Source organism: Brienomyrus brachyistius, chromosome 5 (assembly GCF_023856365.1).
Source record: "Brienomyrus brachyistius isolate T26 chromosome 5, BBRACH_0.4, whole genome shotgun sequence".
Taxonomy (NCBI): domain Eukaryota; kingdom Metazoa; phylum Chordata; class Actinopteri; order Osteoglossiformes; family Mormyridae; genus Brienomyrus; species Brienomyrus brachyistius.
In genome coordinates this window covers 3,845,014-3,870,471 of record NC_064537.1, presented here as the reverse complement: position 1 = coordinate 3,870,471, position 25,458 = coordinate 3,845,014, and the positions used below count along the sequence as shown (strand labels likewise).

At 50.7% G+C, this 25,458-nt stretch overlaps 3 protein-coding genes across 5 annotated transcripts; 2 read left to right on the top strand and 1 right to left on the bottom strand.

Moving 5' to 3' along the window:
* Nucleotides 1–182: 182 nt before the first annotated feature.
* On the top strand, nucleotides 183–6,163 carry pde6gb (phosphodiesterase 6G, cGMP-specific, rod, gamma, paralog b). Of its 2 annotated transcripts, XM_049014990.1 has the most exons (5): nucleotides 183–461; nucleotides 2,316–2,368; nucleotides 4,467–4,664; nucleotides 4,781–4,821; nucleotides 5,345–6,163. In XM_049014990.1, exons 3-5 carry the CDS (start codon nucleotides 4,519–4,521, stop codon nucleotides 5,419–5,421), a joined length of 264 nt encoding a protein of 87 aa, XP_048870947.1. In that variant the 5' UTR covers nucleotides 183–461; nucleotides 2,316–2,368; nucleotides 4,467–4,518; the 3' UTR covers nucleotides 5,422–6,163. The 2 variants fall into 2 exon arrangements, with proteins under 2 accessions (XP_048870947.1, XP_048870946.1); XM_049014989.1 differs by lacking the exon at nucleotides 2,316–2,368.
* A 1,565-nt stretch (nucleotides 6,164–7,728) lies between these two features.
* LOC125742722 (tetraspanin-10) lies at nucleotides 7,729–14,379 on the bottom strand. Of its 2 annotated transcripts, XM_049014983.1 has the most exons (4): nucleotides 14,198–14,379; nucleotides 10,303–10,436; nucleotides 9,405–10,018; nucleotides 7,729–8,872 (listed from the first exon to the last, which is right to left on the bottom strand). In XM_049014983.1, exons 2-4 carry the CDS (start codon nucleotides 10,384–10,386, stop codon nucleotides 8,551–8,553), a joined length of 1,020 nt encoding a protein of 339 aa, XP_048870940.1. In that variant the 5' UTR covers nucleotides 10,387–10,436; nucleotides 14,198–14,379; the 3' UTR covers nucleotides 7,729–8,550. The 2 variants fall into 2 exon arrangements, with proteins under 2 accessions (XP_048870940.1, XP_048870939.1); XM_049014982.1 differs by lacking the exon at nucleotides 10,303–10,436.
* Nucleotides 11,794–24,772, top strand: nploc4 (NPL4 homolog, ubiquitin recognition factor). The gene is made up of 17 exons (XM_049014979.1): nucleotides 11,794–11,974; nucleotides 13,284–13,364; nucleotides 14,909–15,018; nucleotides 15,449–15,679; nucleotides 15,894–15,942; nucleotides 16,027–16,121; nucleotides 16,256–16,379; nucleotides 16,542–16,721; nucleotides 17,149–17,235; nucleotides 17,331–17,402; nucleotides 18,068–18,194; nucleotides 18,982–19,142; nucleotides 19,782–19,853; nucleotides 21,752–21,844; nucleotides 22,027–22,143; nucleotides 23,262–23,364; nucleotides 23,619–24,772. Exons 1-17 carry the CDS (start codon nucleotides 11,960–11,962, stop codon nucleotides 23,777–23,779), a joined length of 1,878 nt encoding a protein of 625 aa, XP_048870936.1. The 5' UTR covers nucleotides 11,794–11,959; the 3' UTR covers nucleotides 23,780–24,772.
* Nucleotides 24,773–25,458: the final 686 nt, after the last annotated feature.

Here is a 25,458-nt window from a genome sequence, read left to right as displayed (position 1 = left end):
AAATCTGAAACAAACCCATGTTTATGTGTCTCTGTTGTTACTGGGTGTTTCTGTATCTCAGTCAGCTGACGTTTCATACAATGAATACTCTCTGCCAGCTCAGCTTAGAAGATCAGTCATCAATGATGACTGACCGTCATTGTCCTAGGATTTGACCAAGAAAATGGTATAGAGATGAAGTTTCCCAGACGGGACATTTGGCCAAGACTGATTCATCAAGTCATAAGAACTAGACAACAAAAACATTGTCAAAAGAAGGAATAAGGACATTGAGTGTGTGACCAAAGCAAAGTCAAGTAGACAACTTCCAATGTATTAAAAACAGTTTAACTTTTTACACCCCAAAGGATATTATATTACACCAACATGCTGAGGAGGCCACGTGTTTCACAAGATTTTGAAGACACTTGACAGGAGTTTCACAAATTAATAGGAGAAGCAGTTAGTCTATTCAACAAAGGGTAAGTTCAATGGCACTACAACAGTGTCATATATTCTCGGGGGTGGTGCTGTTTAGTGTTCCATGAGATCAACGGGTGGAGAGGCTACTTATGACATTCTGTCCTGCTCTTAATGTCACAGACATTAACATTAACACAGGAACATTGTTCTGCTAAGCAGAGGCCGATCCCTCCCGTGGGCATATGCCTGTCACACAAACGCAACCTCTGATGTCAAAATCAGGATGTGAAAGGGGGGGGGGGGGGGCTTCTAGGTCCTGCTTTGGCAATGTCCCTAGAAGCATGTCGATTGTAGGATCCGGTTAACCTGTGAAAACTTCATGTCCGACCATCTTGTAGTGACGCTGTGCGCTTTGCTGGAGTTCGCCTTTGTAGGAGAGCTGGAGGTGTGAGGCTGCCGCTCACTGAGCCATTGTGGCAGCTCTAGAAAAGAACAAAGAAAACATTTTGTTACACAAAGGGCAGATAGACCTACATTCTTAGACATGTGGTTCAGGGTGTATATAGTCTATTTTTGTTTAATAGTAGAGGTTGGCTGCCAATCATTCTTATTACACAGTGCACCTGTACCGATTCCATTAAAAATGTTATGTCTTGCTATGCAATGCCCTGCGATTGTCAGAGCCCTGTGTCTGGCTCTGTATTAGGCTGGATAATCTAGCCTGTGGTCTTTGCCACTTTTGCAGACTAATTGAAAGAACCATTTCCATCTGTTCTAGAAAACTACATTTTGTTTTTCTGGAACAGGGATGTGGCCAAGGTGTTTGAAATGGGCAGATATTAAGCTCCTTGGCACGGGATTACCAGATGCACTTAATCTGCTCAGTCCGTGAGGCTGCAGACGAGCAGAGATTTGGGGTCTTGTTTTTGCTTGTACTGTGTGGGGGGGGGGGGGGTGTGAGTCCTTGAAAGTGGAGATAATAGGAAAGGAAATAGTGATGCATGAGTGACTGTGAGGAAACAGGGAGATGTCCTACCGTAGAGTGACTCGCGAAAAGCCTACACAATGTCCAGAACCTACAGACGTGAAGCGAGCAGAGTATTCAGTAAACCAAACCGAGACAGAACCATAATCCAAAGCCGGGTTGAACAGGCAAAGCGTAAACTAACTCAAGTAACACTAACTCCCTAGGGAACTGCTCAGTATGGAGTCGACCCGCCAGTAAACCGCTGAAAATGACCAGTATTTAACTAGTCATGCAAGAAATGGGAAGCAGGTGATTTTACTTAACACGGGAAGGAGATCTGGACACAGTAGAAGGTTGTACGGAAGATCATAGGTTTGTGGGTCCTGGAGTGTGACACTTCATAGCCCCAAAGATTCAGGATGATGCTCACAGCGGCCCCCAGAATGGGTTACCCTCTCCCAACCTTGAACGGACCGCGAGCCCCCAGAATGGGTTACCCTCTCCCAACCTTGAACGGCCTGCGAGCCCCCAGAATGGGTTACCCTCCCCCGACCTTGAACGGACTGCGAGGCCCCAGAATGGGTTACCCATCCCAACCTTGAACGGACCGCGAGCCCCCAGAATGGGTTACTCTCCCCCGACCTTGAACGGATCGCGAGGCCCCAGAATGGGTTACTCTCCCCCGACCTTGAACGGATCGCGAGGCCCCAGAATGGGTTTCCCTTCCCCTGCCTGCATCGCAATGGCCAAGAGCAGACCATGTCTTCGTTGTCATGCCAGCCTTAGGCAAGAGGCCCTGGCTGCCGAGTGGATGGCTGGGGATCAGATGGGGGGCTGAGGGGTGGGAGGGTGCTTAATCCACTTAGGGACGGGGTATAACAGGCCCAGCCTCCACCCCTTGTCTTTCTAAAAGCAAGCGTGACCTGCGTCCTCATCTGCATTACAGGGATAGAGCTGCCCCGGGTTCCCAGCTCCTCGCTGAGGGAATCCACCCAGCTGGTAGGTATGGTGTCCTGGTGACACGGGGGTGTAGAGGGCGGGCGGGAGAGGGAATGGAGAGGGCGGGCTGTGTGGTGAGAAATTCTCTGGATACCGTCTTAGGGGAATGCTGGAGCATCAGTTCGGTGGTAGGAATGGTCCCAGTTTACGAGTCCCTGGTTCTGGAAAAAGGTTCTGGTTTCATAAATAACTTCAGGAGGCGTGAAAGTGCCTCATAAGGTGGATTCCTGAAGGAGTGACGATGCAGTGTGAAGACAGGGATAGGCAAGACGAAGGGAGAGTTAACGGGATGCAAGGCATAATGAAGAAAACCACAAGACGGACACAGCAGCGTAGACAACTCTCCCCCATGGACCACATCACCTGGCTAAGCCTCCTCTCCATAACGCTAACAGCATAAAAGGCAAAGCTTTAGCATGGTGAATATACATTTGTTCCTGCTAAGCCAACCTCGTGTCATGTGAATTGTTCAATGCCGTTTTTACAGTGGATTCCCGAAAGGATCACACATTTAGGGAGTTTTACAAGTCTTCTGGTGCTACATGGGTAGCAAAGTCAGTGAGGCAGAGTCGACCTTGAGAAGATCGCTGGAGGAATTAATGAATAAGCTGGGTTTAATGGTTAAGAGTAAGAAATCCAAGAATAAGGAAGCAAATCACTGTGTATCTGAAGTATTTTCTATGTGTCAACCTGAACTGATTCAGATTCACGGAGCTGTGTAAACAGGATAAAGGTCACAATGCAGTGAAGTGCAACATGGCCAGGTGTTGGGGCTACACTTTGGGATCTTGGAGACCCCATAGGTTCTCGGGCGGCACACTGGAAGGCTTTAGAGAATTTCTACAGACACAATGACTCCTGTGATGAAGCACACATGCTTGAGCCATAGTGTAAATGGCTGCAAAGTTACCACAGTGCCCTGAGAGCTCAATCATAGACGTCCCTACTTATTCCTAGTACATGTGGACATATGACAAAGAGAGGACCGGATTTTAGAGAAGAAGACTGGGTCTGGATCAGGAAGATTGTAGGGTAGAGAAAGAGAAAGTAGAGGAGATGATTGTATAGAAGATGGTGTAGAAAGATACGAGGCAGTTTGCAATATCACCAAAAGAAAAGTCACCTACAGGTACTTGTGTGACAAGCACCAAGGACGTTGCTTTGAGTAGATCTGCTTAGAGGCATTATCTCCTAAGCTAACAGGACATCCAGACTCTACGCAACTGACATCTGCCAACAAACTGATTATTTGCCACAAAATTGCAACAAAACAGTTCTTCATCTGCTAGCAAATTTCAAGGCACCCATTCTCTTTCACTGTTCAGCAACACTAAAATTGCTACTACATAATATTTGCTTAGGATGGTATTATTTTAATCATTTCTGTTGCTCTTGCTATATAACTCACAGGTGTCACTGTTTGGTCAGAATGCTTAGTGTTTAATTATCAATCAGAATCTCAGTTACACATTAAGCCATCATCTACGAAACGGCCACATCGTCACAACGCTCTACCGGTGATTCGTTGAGGGACAAACAGATTCTGCAGGTAATTTTTTTCCACCCTTCTCCTGCATGCTCAGCATGTCCTCGATTTAATGAGGATCAACTGAAGCTCATCACCAAGGAGGCCTGGGCATTAAACTAAGCAAAGGATTATGGGGGAATTGGGTTAGCCCCCCCCCACTGCCTCCCTCCTCAGTGAAGCCCTTTCCCGCCACGGCAGGAACATCTTAGCTTATTATGATATGTGGACGCAGCTGGTAAGGTAGTACACAGTAAAGAGGATTATGGCGTTCCCGCCCAGCCAACAGAACAGTGAACGGCGACACGTCGCAGCAGGAATGTCACATCCAGGAAGAGCTGGACAAAGGCTGAGGGGATGGGGGAGCTGTGGGGTGGGGTGGGGTCTGAACTCCCGTTGAGGTTCCTTATTCAAAACCACTGCATTTGTGATTGCAGTCTAGGTGTCATCATCCAGACATTACGTATCGATGGCAGAGTGTGCCACGTCATTTGCTTTGCTTATAAAGAGTTTCATAAAAATGACTAGAGATTTTCAATATCAGGAAACCCCCCCCCTCCCCCCTGCCCGCAGGTTGGTATTTGGACACTGTGTTCAATCAGGTCCTCCTACGAGCCCTGCAGCCATGAATCTGGAGCCCCCGAAGTCTGAGATCAAGTCAGCGACCCGCGTCTCTGGGGGGCCAGCCACGCCACGTAAAGGCCCCCCGAAATTCAAGCAGAGGCAGACCCGTCAGTTCAAGAGCAAGCCCCCCAAAAAGGGCATCCAGGGGTAAGCCAGAGCATGCCTGCCCTCACGCTGAGCGAGGAGGGCAGCTCCTGAGGTTCCTCGTACTTTGGCTGCTTGTCGGCCTAAATGCCTCATTGCTTCTGCTCTGCTTTTCACAGATTTGGAGATGACATCCCAGGCATGGAAGGATTAGGCACTGGTAAGTCATGGTCGACTTCTTATTTCGTGAACAAAATCGGCCACTCAGTGTTTACGAGGCGCTCAAAGAGCTTAGAACAGTGTTTCTCAGCCCAGTCCTTGGAGACCCCCCGACAGTGTGTGGCAGGGAGCTGGGGGGGCAGCAAAAACGTGGACCGTCTGGGGTCCCTGAGGACCAGGCTGGGAAACACTGACTTAGAAACAGGCAGTAATATCAGTATAAACACACATATGCCTGATCACTACGGTCTCAGGTTCAAAGGGAAAATTAAGGCGTTACTTACGAAACCTGTATTATATGATCTGATCGGACTCCCAACTTAGGCTGCAGGGCTTATTCTTCAGCAAGTCTGTGGCCTGAATGTGAATGTGCATGTCGAAGGAAGCCGGGCGCAGTGCGGGCTGACAGCGCAGTGCGGGCTGACAGTGCAGTGCGGGCTGACAGCGCAGTGCGGGCTGACAGTGCAGTGCGGGCTGACAGCCCAGCGTGTCGTTTATGCTTTGGCCTCCCCTTCTCCCTGCAGACATCACTGTCATCTGCCCGTGGGAGGCCTTCAACCACCTGGAGCTTCACGAATTGGCCCAGTACGGCATCATCTGAGACCGCAGCTTCTCACAGCCCTGTAAGCAGTTCACATCCTCCTCTCCACCATCTTTGGATCCCACTGGAACTTTCTGGCACATACTCTACAGAAAAAGCGATGGGAAACAAGCATAAACTTCCTTCTTTTTCTGGTTTCCTCTTTTGTTCTCTGAATTTTTCATGCATTCCCGCTCCTCTCTAGAGCACCTTTGGTTCCATTGTTGAAATTCCAAGTGGTCGGGTGTGCTCTGTTGTCATGGAAACTGGCTGGCCAATCCCCTCTCTCCACAATGTGCTTTTTCTTACCTCTCCCCACCTGTTGAGTTTCTTGTAAAAGGAATGAAACTCGAAACTTAAGCTGAGTTTGCCGAGCTGACAAACACGATAACCCATGAGACCCCTCAGTTTCATGAGCCCAGGTGTGTCTGGGGCCACCTGGAGGCCACCTTTGGAACAGCACCTCTGCCTTGTTTCCGTAGAGATGATACCGAGGTCTGAGGCTGACGCCTGCTGGCCGATGCTAAACATTACATTTCTCCCACTGGATCTCGGTCTACCATAAATGCAGTTTCACTGCCCTCCTCCAACAAAAGTAAGAAACCACCAACTTCATTCATTAGTCAACCCATACAATCTTTTTGTTTCGCTGAGTTTATGTATTTGAATTTGCTCAGAGAAGCTCGTTCTGTTTGGGTATTCGAGGCCACCGTATTTCTTGACTATCGGCATGGAATTTAAGTGGGAGATGGGGGGGGGGGGGGCTGGGTAGTCAGATGTTCTCCATCAGCTACAGCAAAAGACCTGTCATGATTCATTCAGTCTTTTCATGTGGCTGAAAAACCCCGTCAATTTATTTAACTCTGTCTCGATCTCTTAGTTTCTGTCTCTCTGTCTCTGTCTCTCTGTCTCTGTCTCTCTGTCTTTCAGTCTCTGTCTCTGTCTCTTAGTCTCTGTCTATCTGTCTCTGTCACTCCGTCTCTGTCTCTCTGTCTCTCTGTCTTTCAGTCTCTGTCTCTCTGTCTCTGTCTCTCTGTCTCTATCTCTTAGTTTCTGTCTCTCAGTCTCTGTGTCTCAGTCTCTCCATCTCTGTCTCTCTGTCTCTGTCTCTCCGTCTTTGTCTCTCTGTCTCTATCTCGATATCTCTCTTCCTTTCTACCTCTGTCACTCTCCCTTTCATCATCACTATTTCGCCGTGCAGCCGTGTTGCTGGTCCTGACTTTATGACCTGTGCAGTCTGCCTGTCATTCCATATACCACCAGCAGCTAAGCTTACATTTTAACTTTGAGCTGCACGTCGTTTGGCCCTGCTGTATTGATATCTGTCTCTCTGTAAGTCTACATCACTCCTTTCGCTGTCACAATCTCCTTTATATATTTTGATTTAATATTTTATTCTATAATTCCTATTGTATATTATCATATTCTGTTACCCTTTGCTTAATGTTTTCTGTGTCATGTAACTGATGAACTCTCCCAGCTCCTAGAACAGGCTGTTACATGTTTTTCAACAGTATTTCATCACTCTCTTCTTCTCTCTGGCTCAAGATAGAAAGAAAGAAAGAGCTATCGAAAGAGAGAGACTCTTTCGATAGCTTTCTTTCTTTCTTTCTATCTTTCTTTCTTTCTTTCTTTCTATCTTTCTTTCTGACTTGCCTCGCTATTGAATGGATTGTACCAATGGCTTGGAATTCGGTTTAAAGTGTAAAGCCAATGAAGTAGCTGCATTCCTGTTGTGGATCCATCTGGTGCTATGATGGAACCATCCACTGGGGGGCACTGGGCAGCATGCACAGTAATTCTGCCCGAACAACAGTCCTGTTTCACCACAAACTAAACTGACCGAATGCCGCCTCAAAACGACTGTGTTGAAATAAATCTTGAAAATGTGGGAATTTATTCCTGCTTGTGGTCGTTTAGTTTCTTGTTATTTCACAGCTCAGCTTGTTTTTGCAGTGATATTCTCCACACCAAAGAGTTTGCTACTCAGATAAGTTACATTAATGCGGGATCACCTCAGGAGCTACAGAATATGCCCTATTCAATTTAATTACAACCAGAGATCATATAAGCAAAACCACCTTAAATACTCCATATGGTAAAATCAGTGGTAATTTGTAATCTGAGTAATGTTAAACTTAACATCAGTCATTAGAGTATGTGGTTTCTGTTTGTTCAATTAGTTTAAATGGCACTCTGGTTGTTTACTTAAACTGATTTTGATCATTAACTCACACCGAGTCCCGTTCAATGGGATCCCTCTCCTCAGATACTGCACATTTATTCCAAATGAATGAAAACACTGGTCACAATGTCCAAGGATGCAGATTATTAATGAAAACATTTATTGAACACAATATACTCAGTCATAAACAGGAGGGTTAGCATGAAAGTCATGCATTTTGGCGGGGGTCCGATGACTCAGCCACTCTGTCAGAGTGGTGACGTACACATAGCTTTCTGCTGCACCGGAACAAAGCCCAGGATTAGGCGGGGTGGGGGCACAGTAACCTCATATAAACCAATAAAAAGCCAAACGTGTCACCATGACAACAAGGAAGGAGGTAATCATTAAGCCCAAGGCCAGTGCTGGTCCAAAACATTTCCTTGCATGTAACCCAGTCCAGTTTTTACGATCTTAAACACAGCGTAAAATATTTATACAATCTGAAGACAAGAAAATTATGGAGAAGCCTTCACTTAAAGTACATACTATTCAATGAAAAGAGTATGAATCCTTTCTAGGAGTGATTAAGAATGTGTGAGTTTGGAGATGAATGTCAATGATTTTCTTGCTTAGCGACAGGTACCATTGGATGGCAGAATCCAATCAGGGATCGCCATGCAACCTAGAGACGGGCTCGAACCATGAGAGGGAAGCTGCTATTCGGCAGCTGAGAGCACAGCAGACCTTTTGTTATTGGATATAAGGGCAGACAGCTACCAACAGGGCAAACATACTGCTGGACCACAAACTATCTCGTTCAGCATGATTCACCTCAAGTCCTGCAGAGCTTCCAGGACAGACATCAAGGTGCCGGTTCATGGGAGAAGAGAAGATGGCTCCTCCCATCCTCCCCACTTTGGCAGGATGCCTCTGAGGGATCATGTATCAAAAATCCCCTCCAGTGCGTCTCCAGGGCTGGACGCTCATGCAGATCCTCTCTGCCAGGCCGCCTTCTTCCTCCGTATGTCCTCCAGCAGACGGCCTGAAGCGAACAGGACCAGCACCTGGACGGCCAGGCTGATGATCGCCACCGTCCACATGGCCCCCGAGTGCCTCTCCATCCAGCGGGCCACGGCCCCAAGGCAGCCGCCCAGGAAGACCACACTGTGGGCGGAGAACTCGTCCAGGTGGCGTGCCCCGAATCCACACTGCGAGTTGCCCACCGTGCCGTTTTCCAGGGGATCCACACAGCAGGAGGCGGGCACCCCACAGGCCCGTGCGCCAGGGGCCGAGCAGTTATAGTAGCTGGAGGGGGAGGGGGGACAGTCAGCAAGGGATATCGTCTGCTACACCACCCTGTCCAGATCTGATCCTGACCAGCTACAAACTGCAGGAGCCTGTTTTCCAAAGAACTTCTGTTGTTTCACTTTCCTGCCAATTTTGACTAGAGTCAGGAGAACTTTATATCTGTTCCCCACAGTCATTGAAATGAACAAACATGCTATAACACGACTGCTGTGGCCTCGTTTGGTGCAAGTTCTGCTATATCATCCCACAGATTAAAGCAACTTAAGGGGCGCTGTGTGGCTCAGTGGGTTAGGATGCTCTGTCAATGATCAGATGGTTGCTGGTTCAAATCCCAAGACCAGCAGAGTGATTTCACCACCCACCCTCCCACTGAGTGAGACCCTTAACTGTCAGTTGTTTCCAAGAGCAGCTGATCCTGAACCACACATCACTTTGGATAAAAGCACCTGCTAAATAACTATGATTTCTGTTGCTTTCATTTTACCAGGAAAAAGCACCACATTGTCCCATGTGATGGGGAGACACTCACATGTTGACCTCCCAGTCCTGGTAGCTGTCAGCTCCACAGCACTGCAAACCCGTCTGGATTTCATCCATGATGAAGCGCAGGTCCAGGTCGTCTTGGTAACGGGCCATGGCCGTGAGCATGCCGGTGCGCAGGGAGCCCTCGATCTGGCCCTGCAGGCTGTAGGCCACAATAGCGGCCAGCACCTGTGAGCTCAGCACTGCCAGCAGCCCGGCACTGAAAGCCTGCAGCAGGCAGACGTTTTCCCGCAGGGACCCCATGCAGCCGGACAGGCACAGCAGGAACAATGCCAGGCCCAGGCACACAAACAACAGCATGGGGTCCGTGCCAATGTGGCCAATCCTCTCCTGGGCAAATGACTCCTTGTCTACCAGGCCCCAAAGGCCCAGGGCCAAGGTGACCAGGCCCAGAACGCAGAGGACCAGGTTGCTAAGGAAGAGGAGGTACTTTAGCACAAAGGAGCTCAAGCTAAAGGTTGTCTGTGGTGGCAGCCCCCTCCGTGTCTCTGAGAAGCCGCTGCTTCGACCTCCCTTGTCTGCCGGGTAGGGTTTCCCATCCGGAACCTTCTGGGAATCTTCACTTGCAGAGACGGCTGCTGTCCCCAGATCCCGTTCACCCTTCAGATAGAGGAAGAGCAAGAGGAGGAGGATAAAGGAGGACACTCAAAGGAGGACACTGAAAGGAGGATACTCAAAGGAGGACACTCAAAGGAGGATACTCAAAGGAGGACTGTGGCACTCACCACCATTTGAAAGAACTAAAAAAAAAACCAAAATGTACAGTACAAAACACAACGAAGGCTGCAGAACCGGCCTGTTAGCATCCTGCTTAACCCTGCTGGGTGCAGCTTTTGAACTTTCATAGCCGTCTACACTGCAGAAAGAGATGCACAGGACAATACCTTGGGTAAAAGTGGCCTCGTCTCATTGTCCCGTGTGCTGTCCCTCCTCACCCAGAGAAAAGGAAACTTCAATAACAGTCTCATGTTCTCCAGTTATCAGGGCAAAGCCGCGCTCGCAAGCGCCAAACCCAGCACTGTGAGAGAGAAACGGGCGAGTGAGAGACGCCGTATCCCGTGAGGTTCCGGAACAGCACCCAGAACGGGGCCTAGGGCTAAAGACACAGCATCATGTGAGAGTCACGGCTCAGAGATCAGCGCGCTTCACTGCCTCATGGAGCATTTTTCTGTAGTCGGCACATGGGGTTGGGGCACAGATATGTAGAAAAAAAATGCTGGATGTCTATGCAACTTTAAGATCCACAGGGAAACGTGTTTCAGTACAAGCATGTACATTTCATCTTAAACAGAAAGTGGGTGTTTTGTTGCCTATAGAAAATAGGCTAAATCAGTCATACTATTAGTATTTATCCATTGATCGATTTTTCAAACCACTTATCCTACTGGGTCGCGGGGGGTCCGGAGCCTATCCCAGAAGCAAGGGGCACGAGGCAGGATGGGAGGCCAGCCCATCGCAGGGCACACACACACACCATTCACACACACATGCACTCTTATGGGCAATTTAGCAACTCCAATTAGCCTCAGCATGTTTTTGGACAGTGGGGGGAAACCGGAGGACCCGGAGGAAACCCCACGATGACATGGGGAGAACATGCAAACTCCACACACATGTGACCCAGGTGGAGATTCGAACCCTGTCCCAGAGGTGTGAGACAACAGTGCTAATCACTGCACCACCATACCGTCCCTATTAGTAATTATTTTCATGATAATTAATTACAATTACACAATAATTTCAGTGTGTGAAGTTTGCTCATTCTCCCCATGTTCACACAGTTTTTGCAAGACACTTTTATTTCATCACAATATCCAAATACCTTAAGTATTTTACGCTTTTGGTGAGTCTACGATTCTTCTGTTAATGTGTGAATATGCCCATGCTGGTAAACGCAGCCCACAGCAAACTCTAATGCTGCATCGCAGTCAAAATTTTCAGGTCTCCTGACAGATTTTTACTTTGGGCCCAACTGCCCAATTTTACATAGAATTTTAAGTGTTAAGCGTATAATTTGCTGCCCTTCCTGTATTTGCCAGGGTATCCACACCTCTACTGCGCCTCTGATCACAGGACACTCTAAGCAAAGATCACTACAATTCTTTTGAATGATTTGTATGTACAAGAAACTTCAGTTTAACAAAAATCCTTTTCTTTAAAATAAGAAAATTGATAAAATGCAATTCTTAAATATGTTTCAACCTTTTTATAGCAGAGGGGGTTAAATACAAAGCACAAAAAAACACTTATATACAGTAGTAATTTACTGCCGAACTATCCGTAAGTACAGTGAATTAAACAATAAAACAAGAAAACGCCTTGTCTTTCCGGAACAAATGTTTGGCGGTTATGTTTCCGGCCGTGCGGGAAGAATGTGAACGGGCGGTGTGTCTCCCCCGGAGCCATTAGCGTGTGACACCCGATACCTGAGCAGCCTGTGTGATGGAGTTTCGCTAACTGTCGGTTACTGAAACATCACAGAACACAGTGGTTACGCACCTACAGCTCGGAGCGCAGCGTTTAAGGAGCGACCTCTTCGACATGGCAGAAAACATAGTAAGTCACCGTGTGGTCCGGAAAGCTCCGGCAGTGCATGCAAGTGCGGTGTTGTTGACGCCAACCGGCCGGAGTGATGAGGCAGCAGAATTAGCCGGCTAGCAGCCTAGCCGAGAAACACCTGGGCCTCGAAGGCCGCCAGAACTGCATTAAACAACACGAACAACCAGCTAACTAGCTGTACAGAAGGCCCAGGGCGGTTAGATGGATGTGGAAAGGATTGCTTTTGCGCTGACGTAACGATAAATTAACGTCGGTCCGTTTTTTTAACTGCGCGTGAGTGAAAGTCGTATTTGACAAAGAAGGAGAGACACTTTGGCCAGCTAACTGCGAGATGTGTTTGCGGTCTTACTTTAGAAAACTAACCATTTGATTGTCTGAATTTAATATTCAGGAGAACGCAAAGACCTGTTTTGGACAATAAATGCTAATGAACTGGCTCGTCATTTTCTGAATATGCCAGGGGACGGCCGTTGTGAGACTCGGTGCTCAAATAGCCAGACGAGTTATTGGTAAACGGGCCAGTTCCTTGTCGAAGTTTCTCGCCAGTTAATCATCTCGTCACTGTTCGGTTAACTGTCCAGCTGGTGGTTAACGGTGTGGGTATTACAAAACGCCTTTTCAGTGTCCAATAGCTTTGTTGGGAAATTTGGCAGGTTTCCATCTAACCTTACTCTCTGCGTGTGTTTAGAAGGCTCTTTAAATACTTGTTTAGTGTTGCCGTTATTTATGTATCGTTCGTATCTGCATGATATGATTTATTATGATTATACGTATAAAGTTTGGGGTCGTTTAGAGTGATCTGTACTTCCGTGACCTCGATTTGCTGCTGCTCCCCTGCACCATGGCTGCCGGGCAACCTCGTCCGTTTTCCCCCGCGTTAAGGGAGGCCATGTTATTAACTAGAGAAATAGTAACCCGACAACGTCACACTATGGCCCGTCGGTAGGTCCGATCGCTCGGGGCCGTCGCCCCGAGTATTTTACCCCTGATGCCAATCTTTCTTCCTAAAAAATAACTGAAGCCCCGGGTAAACTTGACAGCTCCCTTTTCCAATAGTTAGAAACGCCCCTGCCGTCGACCATAGTGTCGTCCTTGTTTTCCTGTTTAGGTTTTGCATAGTCACAGCTATGCTTCATTCTCGGTAATGTTTTCAGATGTGTTTGTGCGATTATTTTCACTTTAACGCGCTGTTCAGGTTCCTGTGCGAAAACTCTTGATTCCCTTCACTATCTCACTGTTGGATTAAAAGCTTCTCTTGGTTTCTCTTGAGAGTATTAAAGCATATTTACGCTATCGCCCCCCTCAGATCGTCCGAGTCCAGTCCCCGGAGGGAATGAAGAAGATTCCCTCCACCAAGCGGGAGACGGCGGCTGCCTTCCTGAAAAAGGTACAGACCTGCGCACCAGCGCTCTCAGGCTTCCAGCCACTTTACATCTGTCTGCATTCTTCGGGGTTCAGTTATACATGTATGTGTGCGCATGTGCACGTTAACAAATAGCTCTCCTCTAGCCTCAGGACAGTGATGCTCCCATTTACTTTTGTGTAGTGAGGCTTGTTTGCATGATCACCATGTGGTGGCGCTGTTGCCTCTGACCCTACAGTGGGCCGTATTAAACAGTTCATGATGCTATTAGCCAGCATTGAATGCGTCACTTTAATGTCTGTGTCAGTCTGTGAAGTGGCCCCTCTCTCTCTCTCTAATCCCAAGCCAGTCCAGTGTAGCTCAGATTGGCAAAAAGTGACCCTTTTTCAGACAGTGCACTTGTACTAGTGAGCTGTGTGCCGTGTTAAGTGATGGGGCATCTGCCCTCAGGGGATTCATGTTGGAATTTCTGAGGTCGCAGCTGTGTCCTTGCGGGCAAATGTGACCCGCATCCCCTGTGCTGTGATTCGTCGAGGCTTCACCTCAAATGGCAACACTTTGTCTGCACCCAGCAGTAATGGGAGCTCAGCCACTAGGTCCGTGTATCACATGTGCTAAATCTCACAATGTGGGAATGTTCACTCAAATAAGTTAGTGATTCTTATAAAGCTAAAAAAAGGTCTGAGACTTGTCACTTTCATCCTTGGTGAAACCTCTGGATGTATTTTTCCATGCAGGTGTAATTAATTTTGAATGCAGCAAGTGACTAATCTCCTTAAGTCTAAGCCCTCTATTGTTTTAGATGTGCCTCAGTTGTTGGTCTTGCTGGTGCCATTTCATCGTTTAGGGAGACTTACCAGGGTCGCTGACCTCCTCGGGTCTCCCGTCAGGGTTAACATCTGACACCTGCTTATCTGCGCTGCTCTCTGAGCTGGATCAGACGCGTCTTCCTTATCTGCCTGCCCGCGTTGCCTTGCTCTCCCCATGGCCGAATGCTTTTCTCTGTCGGGCTCCATGCCTAAGCCACCGCCCTCCATAACATTGGGTAACCTTTGTTCCCGAGTTATTTTCAGGGTTAAATACCACTTCCCTCCAGATGCCTTTTGCCCTCATTTGTCTGTCCTGAGCTCAGCTGACCGCTGGACCGTTACGGGAAGTCTGTGATTACTGTGATTAATTGATCTCCAGTTGGAACGTTCAGGTTGGGTCCCTCTGCTGGCCAGCTTGGGTAACTACAACACATGGTCTGCTCTTGCTGATCCCAGAGACTCTGGGCAAAACTTTTCCTTTGTTTCATTATTTTCTCTCTTAGTAGCACTGGATATGTTTCTGGGAATAAGCTGTAGCCTGAAATCACTACACATCACTACAATCACTACACATCACTACAATCACTACACATCACTACAATCACTACACATCACTACAATCACTACACATCACTACAATCAAAGCGGTTTATGCCGTTCTGCTGTTTAGTTTTGGCCCACGTGCCTGATAAGTGGTACGCTGTGATTGGGTAATGTCTTCTGAGCTCCACCCCCTGTTCTGCCTCCTCCTCACAACAGGTGGCCAAAGAGTTTGGCTTCAGCTCCAATGGCTTCTCTGTCTACCTGAACCGGAACAAGACTGGAGAGATCGTGTCCCAGAACAAGGCCCTCAGCCTGCTTAAGATTAAGTAAGTTCAGCTTGCTGAAGCGTTCGGTCAGTCACCAGTAGTACACGGCTAAATGGCTAATACCCCCCCTCTAAATATTAGATCTACTTCTGATGCCTGAACACTACAGTAATGGGTGGATATTGGATTAGCTTTGTCTTTACTGAAGTGCACTGACTGAGTGACAGGACTTAATCTGTAAAGGGGTTCAGGTGTTGATATGAGATTCAGGGTTTGCATGTTAGCTTGTGCCCTCGGCCCGTAGTGCCCTCGGCCCGTAGTGCCCTCCTCTCTTTCTCCTTTGTTCTCTGCTGCTCAGATGCTCGTAGGTGACTAATCTTGTGATATCTGTCCACTGCTCACCATCTCATCATAGTCTCTTCTACAGGCCTGAGTCGGTCTGTCTGTCCCTTGTCTTAGCCTTTCTTTCTGTGTCCTCGACTCCTTACAGACATGGAGACATGCTCTTCCTGTTCCCCTCCGGAGCCTCTGGATCCTCCAGCGAGGTCATGGATGTGGCTGCCCCACACTCATCTTCCTCGCTGCCCTCCTCCTCCTCCTCTTCCTCCTCGACTTCGTCCATGTCGCGCTCCTTGTCCGCGACCCTGATCCCGGAGGACGAGATCGACCAGTACCTGACCAAACAGGATGGGAAGATCTATAGGAACAGAGACCCCCAGCTGTAAGGCTGCTTTTACGCTGTCCCTCTCATAGGCCATGGGGTGGGCGTGATAATCGGTAGGGCTGCTTAATTTATCGGTGGGTAAGAGTTTCGGGGGTTCTTTCCTTTGGTGCCCCCTGCTGGGCGGTGGATGTTAATGCAGCTGTCAATTACTGGGTGCGGTGACTTTTCTTGGGGTGTCAATGACTGAGCCTGTCTTCCGCTGCCTGTCCAGGTGTCGACATGGGCCCATGGGGAAGTGTGTGCACTGCGTGCCCCTGGAGGTGAGAGCGGCCCGACCCCGCGCATCTGCGGTTACCATGGCTACCGGGCTGGGTGTGACCACGTTCTCTTGTTTGTTATGGCAGCCCTTCGACGAGGACTACCTGAACCACCTGGACCCCCCCGTCAAGCATATGTCCTTCCACGCCTACATCCGCAAGCTGACGGGAGGCGCGGACAAGTGAGGGGGGGGGGGGGGGTGGTGTGGGGGCCGTCGGTGTCCCAAAGGACCCCGTTTTTGTTATATTTGTGGGAGTGCTGTATACGCAGTATTGAAGTTAGTCGCGTATGTGAGCACGTGTGATCTCTGTCCAGGGGCAAGTTCGTCGCTTTGGAGAACATCAGCTGTAAGATCCGCTCGGGCTGCGAGGGCCACCCTCCGTGGCCCGAGGGCATCTGCACTAAGTGCCAGCCCAGCGCCATCACCCTCAACAGACAGGTAGCCCTTCAGCCAGGACGTTCCTGCTGCCTAACTGGCCGCCGCTGAGACTCCGCCCACCTGGAGGGGCTTCATCTCATTCGCTGTGGTCCTGCTCGTGAGGGACAGGGGGATGCATCCAGCCCCGATCTCCCATTTCCTCATTTTTTGTGTTTGTCGTAGAAATACAGGCACGTAGACAACATCATGTTTGAGAACCACACCATCGCAGACCGCTTCCTGGACTTCTGGAGGAAGACGGGAAACCAGCGGATGGGCTACCTGTACGGAAGGTACACCGAGCACAAGGACATCCCGCTGGGCATCCGGGCCGAGGTGGCCGCCATCTATGAGCCCCCGCAGGTGAGGAGGATGGTCTCAATGAAGCCATCAGCCACAGTCGGCGTGCAATGCCATGTGTCCTCCACTAGGGGGAAATCAAATCCCACCTTCTCTTCTAGCTCTGGGTTTACGTGACGCTCGAATGAAGGTGTACCTGGCTCCAGGTGGTTTATTCTGTTACAGCTGGAGTCATAGGAAATAACAGGCTCCATGATGTGTGTCTGTTTCTGGAAGCAGAGTTACTTAGACCATTAAATCATCACTAAACCTATTAAAATGCTTTTTTTGTCCGTCTTGTGGCGCCAGTGAGATTAGACCTATTCGTTCATTTTTTCCGCTGAATTTGCGCTAGGGGTGAAATCACCCCGAGAGGAATTGCCTGTATTGCGGTTCATTTCTGCCTCCCAGTTTACTGTTCCTGATTTGCCCCTTTATCTCTCTCTTGCAGATCGGCACTCAGAACAGCCTGGAGCTGGTGGATGACCCCAAGGCTGCGGCGGTGGAGGAGATTGCCGCTAAGCTGGGACTTTGCAAGGTGGGGTCCGGGGGGGACCTTTCAGTTCACCGCCAGGGGGCGTAGCTGGCTGTGGTGGCCCTTGGTTCTTCAATCGGGCACTGTGTGTGTTTCAGGTGGGCTGGATCTTCACGGATCTGCTGTCAGAGGACACGAGGATAGGAACTGTGCGCTACAGCCGGAACAAGGTAACCCGGGCGTCCCTGGGGCCTGCTGTGCCGCGGGCCTCTCAGCCACCACCGGGCCTGTGCTCACTGGAGCTTCCTGTTTGATAATGGCTTACGGCTCTCGTGACGGATATCAAGCGATATATTCGTGTGCTTTGTGTTATATTCCCGGGACACTGAGATCCAATCTGCAGTTCCCAGCATAACAAGAATATATAAATATAACTTCAGAGACATTTACATGAAATAGTTATAAATTATAGATGCAGTAATGCCTGGAGCTGCGAGTCTCCATACGGAGAGCTGGCTGCCTGGCGAGTTTGGGTAGAAACTCTCCCTGAGCCTGGTGGTGCAGGCTGTAGCGCCTACCGGGGGCATGGAGGGGGAGCAGGGGGCGGCCGGCGTGTGTGGGGCTGCAGGAGATGGTGTTTGCTCTGCTGTTAATGCTCCCCGTCGTGGGCAGTGGAACGAAGATGGGATCTCGGATCGCTGCTGCCATCTCGACGTCTTTAAAAGATTCCAGCACTAATATCTATAGTCACGGACATGGGTGTAGCGTGGTTCTGAATCCGTGAACAGGGTCACTGCTGCAGTGTGTCGGTGACAGACCTTCACGTTCTCCTGCTGCCTGCCTGCGGACCCCGCCGGTGTGCCGGCTCCTCTCCTGACCCGCTCTTCCTGTACAGGACACCCATTTCCTGAGTGCGGAGGAGTGCATCACAGCGGGCCACTTCCAGAACAAACACCCCAACCCCTGCCGCCTCTCCCCCGACGGGCACTTTGGCTCCAAGTTTGTCACCGTGGTAGCGACAGGTACGTCCCCCCCCCCCCCCAAACCCATCTCTCGCTGCTCTCTCCCGGCGGCAGAGCCCCTGGCCGCAGCTGCAGCCTCAGCGCATTTTTTGCCGTCGCATGCAGTGTGTTATAACAGAACCGGTGATTACAGGCTTTGGGATGTTCGGGGGGGGGGGGGTTGCATGTTCTCTCGTCTCCCCCCTCTAACGCCTCATGGCTCTGTGTTGTCATGAATTTTCCACCCCACACACTTCTTCCTTACTCATATTCTCCGTCCTTCTTGCCCGGGCTCTCATTGTGGCTGTTGTGGGTACCCTGGCTCCCCCCCCCCTGCAATGGTATTTCCCATTCAGTCTTCCTGTCGCCCAGACCCTCCCTGCCCACGTTAGTGCTGCTGTGTTCGTTATCCATGTGTTAATTGCGGCACAGTGAGCGGATCCCGCCCACACCTGCAGGTCTTCTCTCCCTCTGTCTGTCGGTTTGCTTGGTTAGTTGCTTATGTTTTTATCCAAGTCGAGGTATGAATCTATCCATTTACCGGCTCGGATGTTGCAGGTTCATTTAGTCGTACACCATGGTTACTTTAGGGACGCAAACCAGCAATCTTCTGGTTCTTGTTCATAATGGTTGTGTTCTCCATCGGCTCATGATGATTGGGGGTTTGGCAGTTCTGTCACACTCGCACACTGGGGTCTGCTGGTCCCTCAACTCCAGACACAAGCTCTTTGTTTGGCGTTCACAGGTGTATCTCCTGGGTTTGTGGATTCGAGACTGACCCCTCTGTCCTTCACTTTTCTACCTGCAGGGGGCCCTGACAACCAGGTGCACTTCGAGGGCTATCAGGTGTCCAATCAGTGTATGGCGCTGGTGCGGGACGAGTGCCTGTTGCCCTGCCGGGACGCCCCCGAGCTGGGCTACGCCAAGGAGTCCAGCACAGAGCAGTATGTGCCGGATGTCTTCTACAAGGTACCATCACTGGGGGGTTCGCAGGGGCTTGCTGAAAAGTGCGCCCCCTACAGGCGGGTCAGACACAGTACACTTGTACCAGGTATTCAACATTCTTGCTTAGTTTTTTTCTTTGCTGGGAGCTAAACGTGGACTGTCTGAAGTCACTGGACTGGGAGGACTGGGTGGATTATAAAAAGCACACATAGGGAATGCGGTGGGAGAATGGATACGCACACACACACACACACCCTGCAGCTCCGCAGACTGCAGTCTGAGCTGAATCCCGCTGTGAAGGCCATATTTCTCAGCTGCCTCTCCTTGCTGTTACTGATGGCAGACTGAGATGGTGTCAGCATGCTTAGGGATACAGCCCCCCCTCCCCCAGGTCAGGGGGGGTGTGTGTCTCTCCTCTGATGGCATAAACAGGGAATTTGGCGAAGACTTTTTCTGGCACTATTGGTACCACATTTGTGTTCAGTATGTTGGAAACAAGTTATTTCATGTCCCTGTAACATTCGAAGTCCAAGTTTCATTTGTTAGCATCAGGATTTGGTGCCTGGAGTCACACTGAGCGACATCCGCACAGCGACACGTTTGAACGGCTGCGGCCTGATGCATGCTGCTCTTAATGTCACGCTTTGTCCTCTCTCTCCGCAGGACAAGGACAAATTTGGCAACGACATCACATACCTAGCACGACCTCTGCCCGTGGAGTACCTGATCATTGATGTGAGTATCCGTGGTGATCATCCAGCCCTTGGAGAGACAGGATCTAGGGTGGGGGGTGTGTGTGGGGGGAGGGGGGGGCTGTTTGGTGCTAAAAATCTGGAATTACGGAAAGTCACAGGGAAGCGTTGACCAGATCCGTACGGAGAGCCCGTAACCTAGACGCGTGACCATTGAGCGTCCTCGTCTCAGTCTTACTTCAAGATGTTCATTGCAGACGAGTCTGCTGCGCACTCCAGATGTGTCTGCCTGCTGGACGGCAGATTGAAGTCCAGGAAGGGGGGGTGGCTGGTGGTGTTCAGGCTCGAGCTGGAAGCCTCCAGCCCTGCAGGAAAACGTCTGTCAGTGTGAGATAGGAGCTGTTCATTGGGGGGCCGTGTGTGCAGTGTGAGATAGGAGCTGTTCATTGGGGGGCCGTGTGTGCAGTGTGAGATAGGAGCTGTTCATTGGGGGGCCGTGTGTGCAGTGTGAGATAGGAGCTGTTCATTGGGGGGCCGTGTGTGCAGTGTGAGATAGGAGCTGTTCATTGGGGGGCCGTGTGTGCAGTGTGAGATAGGAGCTGTTCATTGGCGGGCCGTGTGTGCAGTGTGAGATAGGAGCTGTTCATTGGGGGGCCGTGTGTGCGGGGGTGTCCAGCTGCTCTGCTCTGGCTCAGTTCTTTTTGACAGAGGTGTAAGGATAAAACCACAGGACTGTATAACTGCTCTCTGTGATTAAAAGTTTTTAAATAGTCGAATAAGCTGAGCTGCTGTTCGGCAAAGAGGCAGTAGTACCTAAAAGCCCAGTTTTCACAGGGGCTGGCTGACCAGCCTGAAAGTGACCTCCCCCCTTCCCTGGGGGCCTGGCAGTATGGGGAGGCAGTTAGCCCACAATGTGGGGGTCCCGTGCCCTTCATTTAACCAGGTGCCGTGACAGATTTCAGGGGGCTCCTGAAAGGCGTTATTTAAGGTGGGGCCCCATGTCGGCGGGGCCCCATGTCGGCGGCCCCAAGCCCCTCCGCCGCTGCCAAACACTCGTCCTGCTTTTTAAGCACCATGAGCTGCCTCTAAGTGCCTCAGATTACTGCGCAGCCTTCCAGGCGTTCGCAGTGACTGCCTTGTTTTGTAATCCCAGCAGAAAGAAATGACATAATTGCAGATCAGCTGACTGAAGGAGCGTGAGGTTTCTGCCAACCCCCCCCCCCCCCCCAATAAGAAACATTTATTGAGTGCAATTATATCTAGAAGAAAGACTTCGATTTGACTCTTATTTCAAGATGTTCTCTGTGGCTCCGCTGGGGTGTATGACCTCATAAACACCTCGCCAGCTCCCATAATGCCCTGCTGCCCTCTGTTCACGTAGATTAGTCTCCTCACCTGGGATTTGACTGCAGGTACATGGGTAGAGTGTGACTGGTCCTGTGACTGGTCCTGTGACTGGTCCTGTGACTGGTCCTGTGACTGGTCCTGGCCACTCCGCCATGTTATCCTGGGCTGGCGTCCGCTCCTGCGACGTTCCCACAAAATGGCCGTCCTCCCAGGCTGCGCATTTGAGCACCACTTAGTTGATGAGATGACTAATGGTGGCGTAGATTCATCGCCAGAAGCCACACTTCTGAAGAGTGAATGGGGTGGAAAGTTTGGTTTGTTATTCCCTGAAGGAGCAGCAGACTCTGGACCAGTCTGAATAGGTTCCTTAGACCTCTGTGTTTGGGTCCCTCCCCTCCCCGCCAGACGTGCTCCATCTTAATGTTTCCAGAACGTCATCGTGGTGCTATTGGCTTGCGGCTCAGGAGACCCGCCCACCTCTCACCGTTTAGTAGAGGGCCTTCCATGGAGCAGACTTTAGAAGATGTGACTCTTTTATCTGTGAATGGCGCCCACTCCTTGCCCTGATGTGCCTCCCCTGCCATCTCCTCATAGATCACCACCACCTTCCCTAAGGACCCAGTGTACACCTTCTCATCCATGCATCGCTTCCCCATCGAGAACCGCGACGTACTGGGGGAGACTCAGGTAAAGATGCAGAGGCAGTACGTTCCTGGTGGAAGGTCCTTGCTCCTGCGTTAGTGTACCTGTGTGTGTGTGGAGGGGGGGGGATGTGCTGGCATGGATGGGCCCGCCACGTGGTGGCTGATGGGAAAACCCGAGGCTTGCCTGCTGTGTTAAAGGTGTTTTTTTTTTTTGTGTGTGTGTAGGACTTCCACAGCCTGACCACGTACCTGTCCCAAAGTTCCTCGGCGGCATTCCTAGACGTCGTCTCTGACTTCCACCTACTGCTCTTCCTGGTCACCAATGAGGTCATGCCCCTTGGGGTGAGTTCCACACCGAGTCTCCCCGGCTGGCCTCCCATGCAGTGCAGGAGTTCCTGAAACGCATCTCTCCCCCAACATAACTGCTTACAGTAGAGATGTTATCCAATGGCTTGGGCACATTTCCTTCCCGGCGAAGTAGTGAGCCGCACTGTAGTTCCCCCTCCGTTGTTGGCCTTGTATAAGGGGTTGCTGTATGGCTCTGTGGGTTTGGACTCTGTGTCCACGATCAGAAGGCCCCTTCGAATCCTGAGGCCGGTGGACTGATGCTGCCGTTGGGCCCCTGAGTGTGGCCCTGCCCCCCCACGGGTGCTGCATGCTGGCTGTGACCCCCCCAGACTTGCTGTCATCTGTATACGTGTCTCTGTCTCATGGAAAGCGAAAGATAGGCAGCAGTTTCCCCAGAGAGATGAATTAAGTGTCAGTGTTCTGTTCCATTCCATGTGATGCTAAGAGGCTTCGTCACTGTCGCCTTGATGTTGGAGCCGACGTCTTTGTGTAGGACGGAGCAGGACTCCTCGACCCTTGGCTGAGCTGTGGCTTTGGACTGAGTTGGTGGAGATTTGAGAAATTTGTGAAGCAGGGAGTCATTATTTCTGTGTTAATGGCTCTTAACCATTGTGGAGTCCCCCCACCCGTGCTGGCCTGTTTGCTCGAGGGGGTGGTTATTACTTCAGTGGGCGGTGAGGGAGAGGCCAAGCCAGTCTTGAGCAGCCTTGGATTCCTGGAGGATGAGGTCTGCCCGGAGAGCCGGGCACGGTACTTCCTGCCAGCATTTCCCGTCCGCAGGGTCCGTCACGGTGTTACTGTTACCTGTTACGATGGTCTTTGATCTGGTGTTGAAATAGCCTCCTTGTTTCCCGCTTTGCTTCCTCCGTACCGAGTATTCAGCGCGATTCCTGTTCGAGACGCATAATTGTTATCAGTTCTCCTGCGTTCTTTGCCCAGATGCATTCTAGGAAGCGAGTTGGCGCAGTTGGCTTGTTCACTTCTGCTTCTCACATGTTTGGTTTCTCATCTGTCGAACAGTCCACACTCCCCCCCCCCCCCTCACCCCTCCGGCACCCTCAGTACGTTTTGGCATCACATCTCAAGGGTCGCTCTTGCTCCCTTGGACACAGGATAGCATCGGGCTCCTGCTGGATGCAGTCAAGACCTCCAATGAGGAGCTGGCTCGAACCTGGAAGAAGTCGGTGCAGTGGGCGACCATCGAGCAGCTGTGCAGTGAGTCCCGCAGGGATCCGGGTGGGTGGGCGGAGCCAGGGAGTGCTCTGCCTGTTGTCTGGGCGACTGACCTGGCCACTCCTGTCTGGTAGACTCTCTGCCCCATAGTCGTCAGTCCACTTTCTCCACCATCTGCTTGAATTTAACCGTCTACCCAGCTTAATACACTTCAGCCCCCATATCTGACATGCTTCACCCCCCCCCCCATCAGAGAGCCCCTGCTGTCTTGTTCTAATAACCTCCCTCCATTGCAGGCACAGTGGGCGGGCAGCCGTCGGGTTCCCATGACTACGGGGCCATGAGCGGCCCCTCCGCCCCCACGTCAGCGTCCGCCATGTGGTCCTGCCTGCACTGCACCTTTATGAACCAGCCAGGCACCGAGCTCTGCGAGATGTGCAGTCTACCTCGCAGCTAAACCCCGCGCCCTTTTCCAGCTCCTCCCCAGGCTATAGGGAAGGCGGAGTCATGCAGTCCTGGGCGGGGCCCAGACTCACCACAGATGTCACCATCACTCTGGGACCAGCTACAATGCTGTCTTCTGTACCCTCCTTCCCTTGACCTTTGACCCTTTTCCCCTCTGATCACCCAGCTCCTGTTTTCTCCCCCCTCACAGGCTGCCTTTTTGTCCTGCAGGGGGCGCTGCCAGCACCATGCCACTGGTGTCTGTGAATGATGTCTGAAAGATGTCAGTTTAGCACTCATGTCCGCCTGCATCCCCACCCTCCTGTGGGGCAAATCGGGATCTTCCATTACCTTCCATTACCCCCCCCCCCCCCCTTAGAGGTCACAAGCCTAATTTTACTCTCTCCATTGTGTAAATACACAAACTAATTAGTTCCAAATGATGCATTTTGTCATTTTTTTTTCTTATTTATGGAAATTGGTTTAGTTGTTTGGTTTCTTTGCTTTAGTAGAAAGATTCCCGTACTTGCCCCCACCGCCCCCCTGTCCATTACCTACTTCTGCCCCCTATTGGTCACTCCATCCTGCGATGCTGCTCATTCAGTTCAGCAAGGGTCTCTCTTCCTCTCCTCCCTCACTCAAATTACTCCTCTTTCCCAGCTCTCATCAGCAGTGGTTTTGAGTCCACCTTGCTGATGTGGTCGGGGCACTGCAGTGTCTCGCCAGGACGTGGACGTAGCCCTCTAGGGGCACCAGCCCTGGTAGTGAGTGTCACCGCCCTGGTGGCCGCTGGCCAGCCTGCAGCTCCGTCTCATTTCTGCCGGGTGGTTTGGATTGGTTTGCGGGTCCTGTTTCCCAGCATGGGCTGGCTCTCGGTGCCGCGGGACGGGCTTGGCATGGAAGCGAGGGCTCCATCTTCGCCTGTAGTTTTGGCTTGGGGTGGCATCATTGAATTACTTCCGTTTTATTCCCCATTCTATGTCAGTAGCCCCCCCCCCCCCCCCCCCCCGTCATGGGCTCTCCCCACTTACGCCTGTTTGTATCACAAAGACTTGATCGTTATCTTTGTTTTGCTGTTCTGTTGTTGATTGATCAGGTTGGACTTGGGGGGGGAAACATGAAACCCATCTCTCAATTACTCCTGTCGATCTCCTGTGGGGGGGGGGGGGGGATTGACTTCAAAGACTTTCGGCCCATTTCTCTGTTAGATCTGGCCAGGGGTCAGAGGTGAGGAATGAGCGATCCTTCAGGAACAAAGTGGGCCGTGCTGATGGCACTTGGTCCAATGTGTTGTGCACCTGTGAGGGGGGGAGGGGGACGTGGGGAGCACAGCAGATGAGGGGGTGCTATGCCTGAGGATGCTGTCATTGGTGTGTGTGTGTGTGTGTGTGTGTGTGTGTGCGCGCGTGCGTGTGTGTGCGTCCCCACGCTGCCTTTGCCGTAGAATGGGAAACATAATTTAAAATACTCATTCCAGGTTAAAACAGTATTTAAAACTGGATGTTCACTGCACAGTTTTCATACTTAAGGAAATGACTTTCCATCTGCTTTTGAACGTACCCAATAAATATTGACTTTGAACAATAACGTCTTGAGTGTCCATTCTGACTCCTGGTTTTAACCTCCCTGCCCTCTGAACATGGACTGTCCGAGCAAGACTGCTGGGACGGCATGCCCCGTACACACGTTACC

Bases quoted from the DNA above. Each gene is read 5' to 3' on its own strand.
- pde6gb (XM_049014989.1), top strand. From the start codon at position 4,519: ATGAATCTGGAGCCCCCGAAGTCTGAGATCAAGTCAGCGACCCGCGTC. The intron at 4,665-4,780 runs GTAAGCCAGAGC...TGCTTTTCACAG, and splicing joins CCCAAAAAGGGCATCCAGGG to ATTTGGAGATGACATCCCAG. The intron at 4,822-5,344 runs GTAAGTCATGGT...TTCTCCCTGCAG, and splicing joins CATGGAAGGATTAGGCACTG to ACATCACTGTCATCTGCCCG.
- nploc4 (XM_049014979.1), top strand. The intron at 15,943-16,026 runs GTGAGAGCGGCC...TTGTTATGGCAG, and splicing joins TGCACTGCGTGCCCCTGGAG to CCCTTCGACGAGGACTACCT. The intron at 17,403-18,067 runs GTAACCCGGGCG...CTTCCTGTACAG, and splicing joins TGCGCTACAGCCGGAACAAG to GACACCCATTTCCTGAGTGC.
- LOC125742722 (XM_049014982.1), bottom strand. From the start codon at position 14,377: ATGGAGGGCGGTGGCTTAGGCATGGAGCCCGACAGAGAAAAGCATTCG. The intron at 10,019-14,197 runs GTAAGTCTCCCT...CTCTATCTGAAG, and splicing joins CGAGGAGGTCAGCGACCCTG to GGTGAACGGGATCTGGGGAC. The intron at 8,873-9,404 runs GTGAGTGTCTCC...CTCCCCCTCCAG, and splicing joins CAGGACTGGGAGGTCAACAT to CTACTATAACTGCTCGGCCC.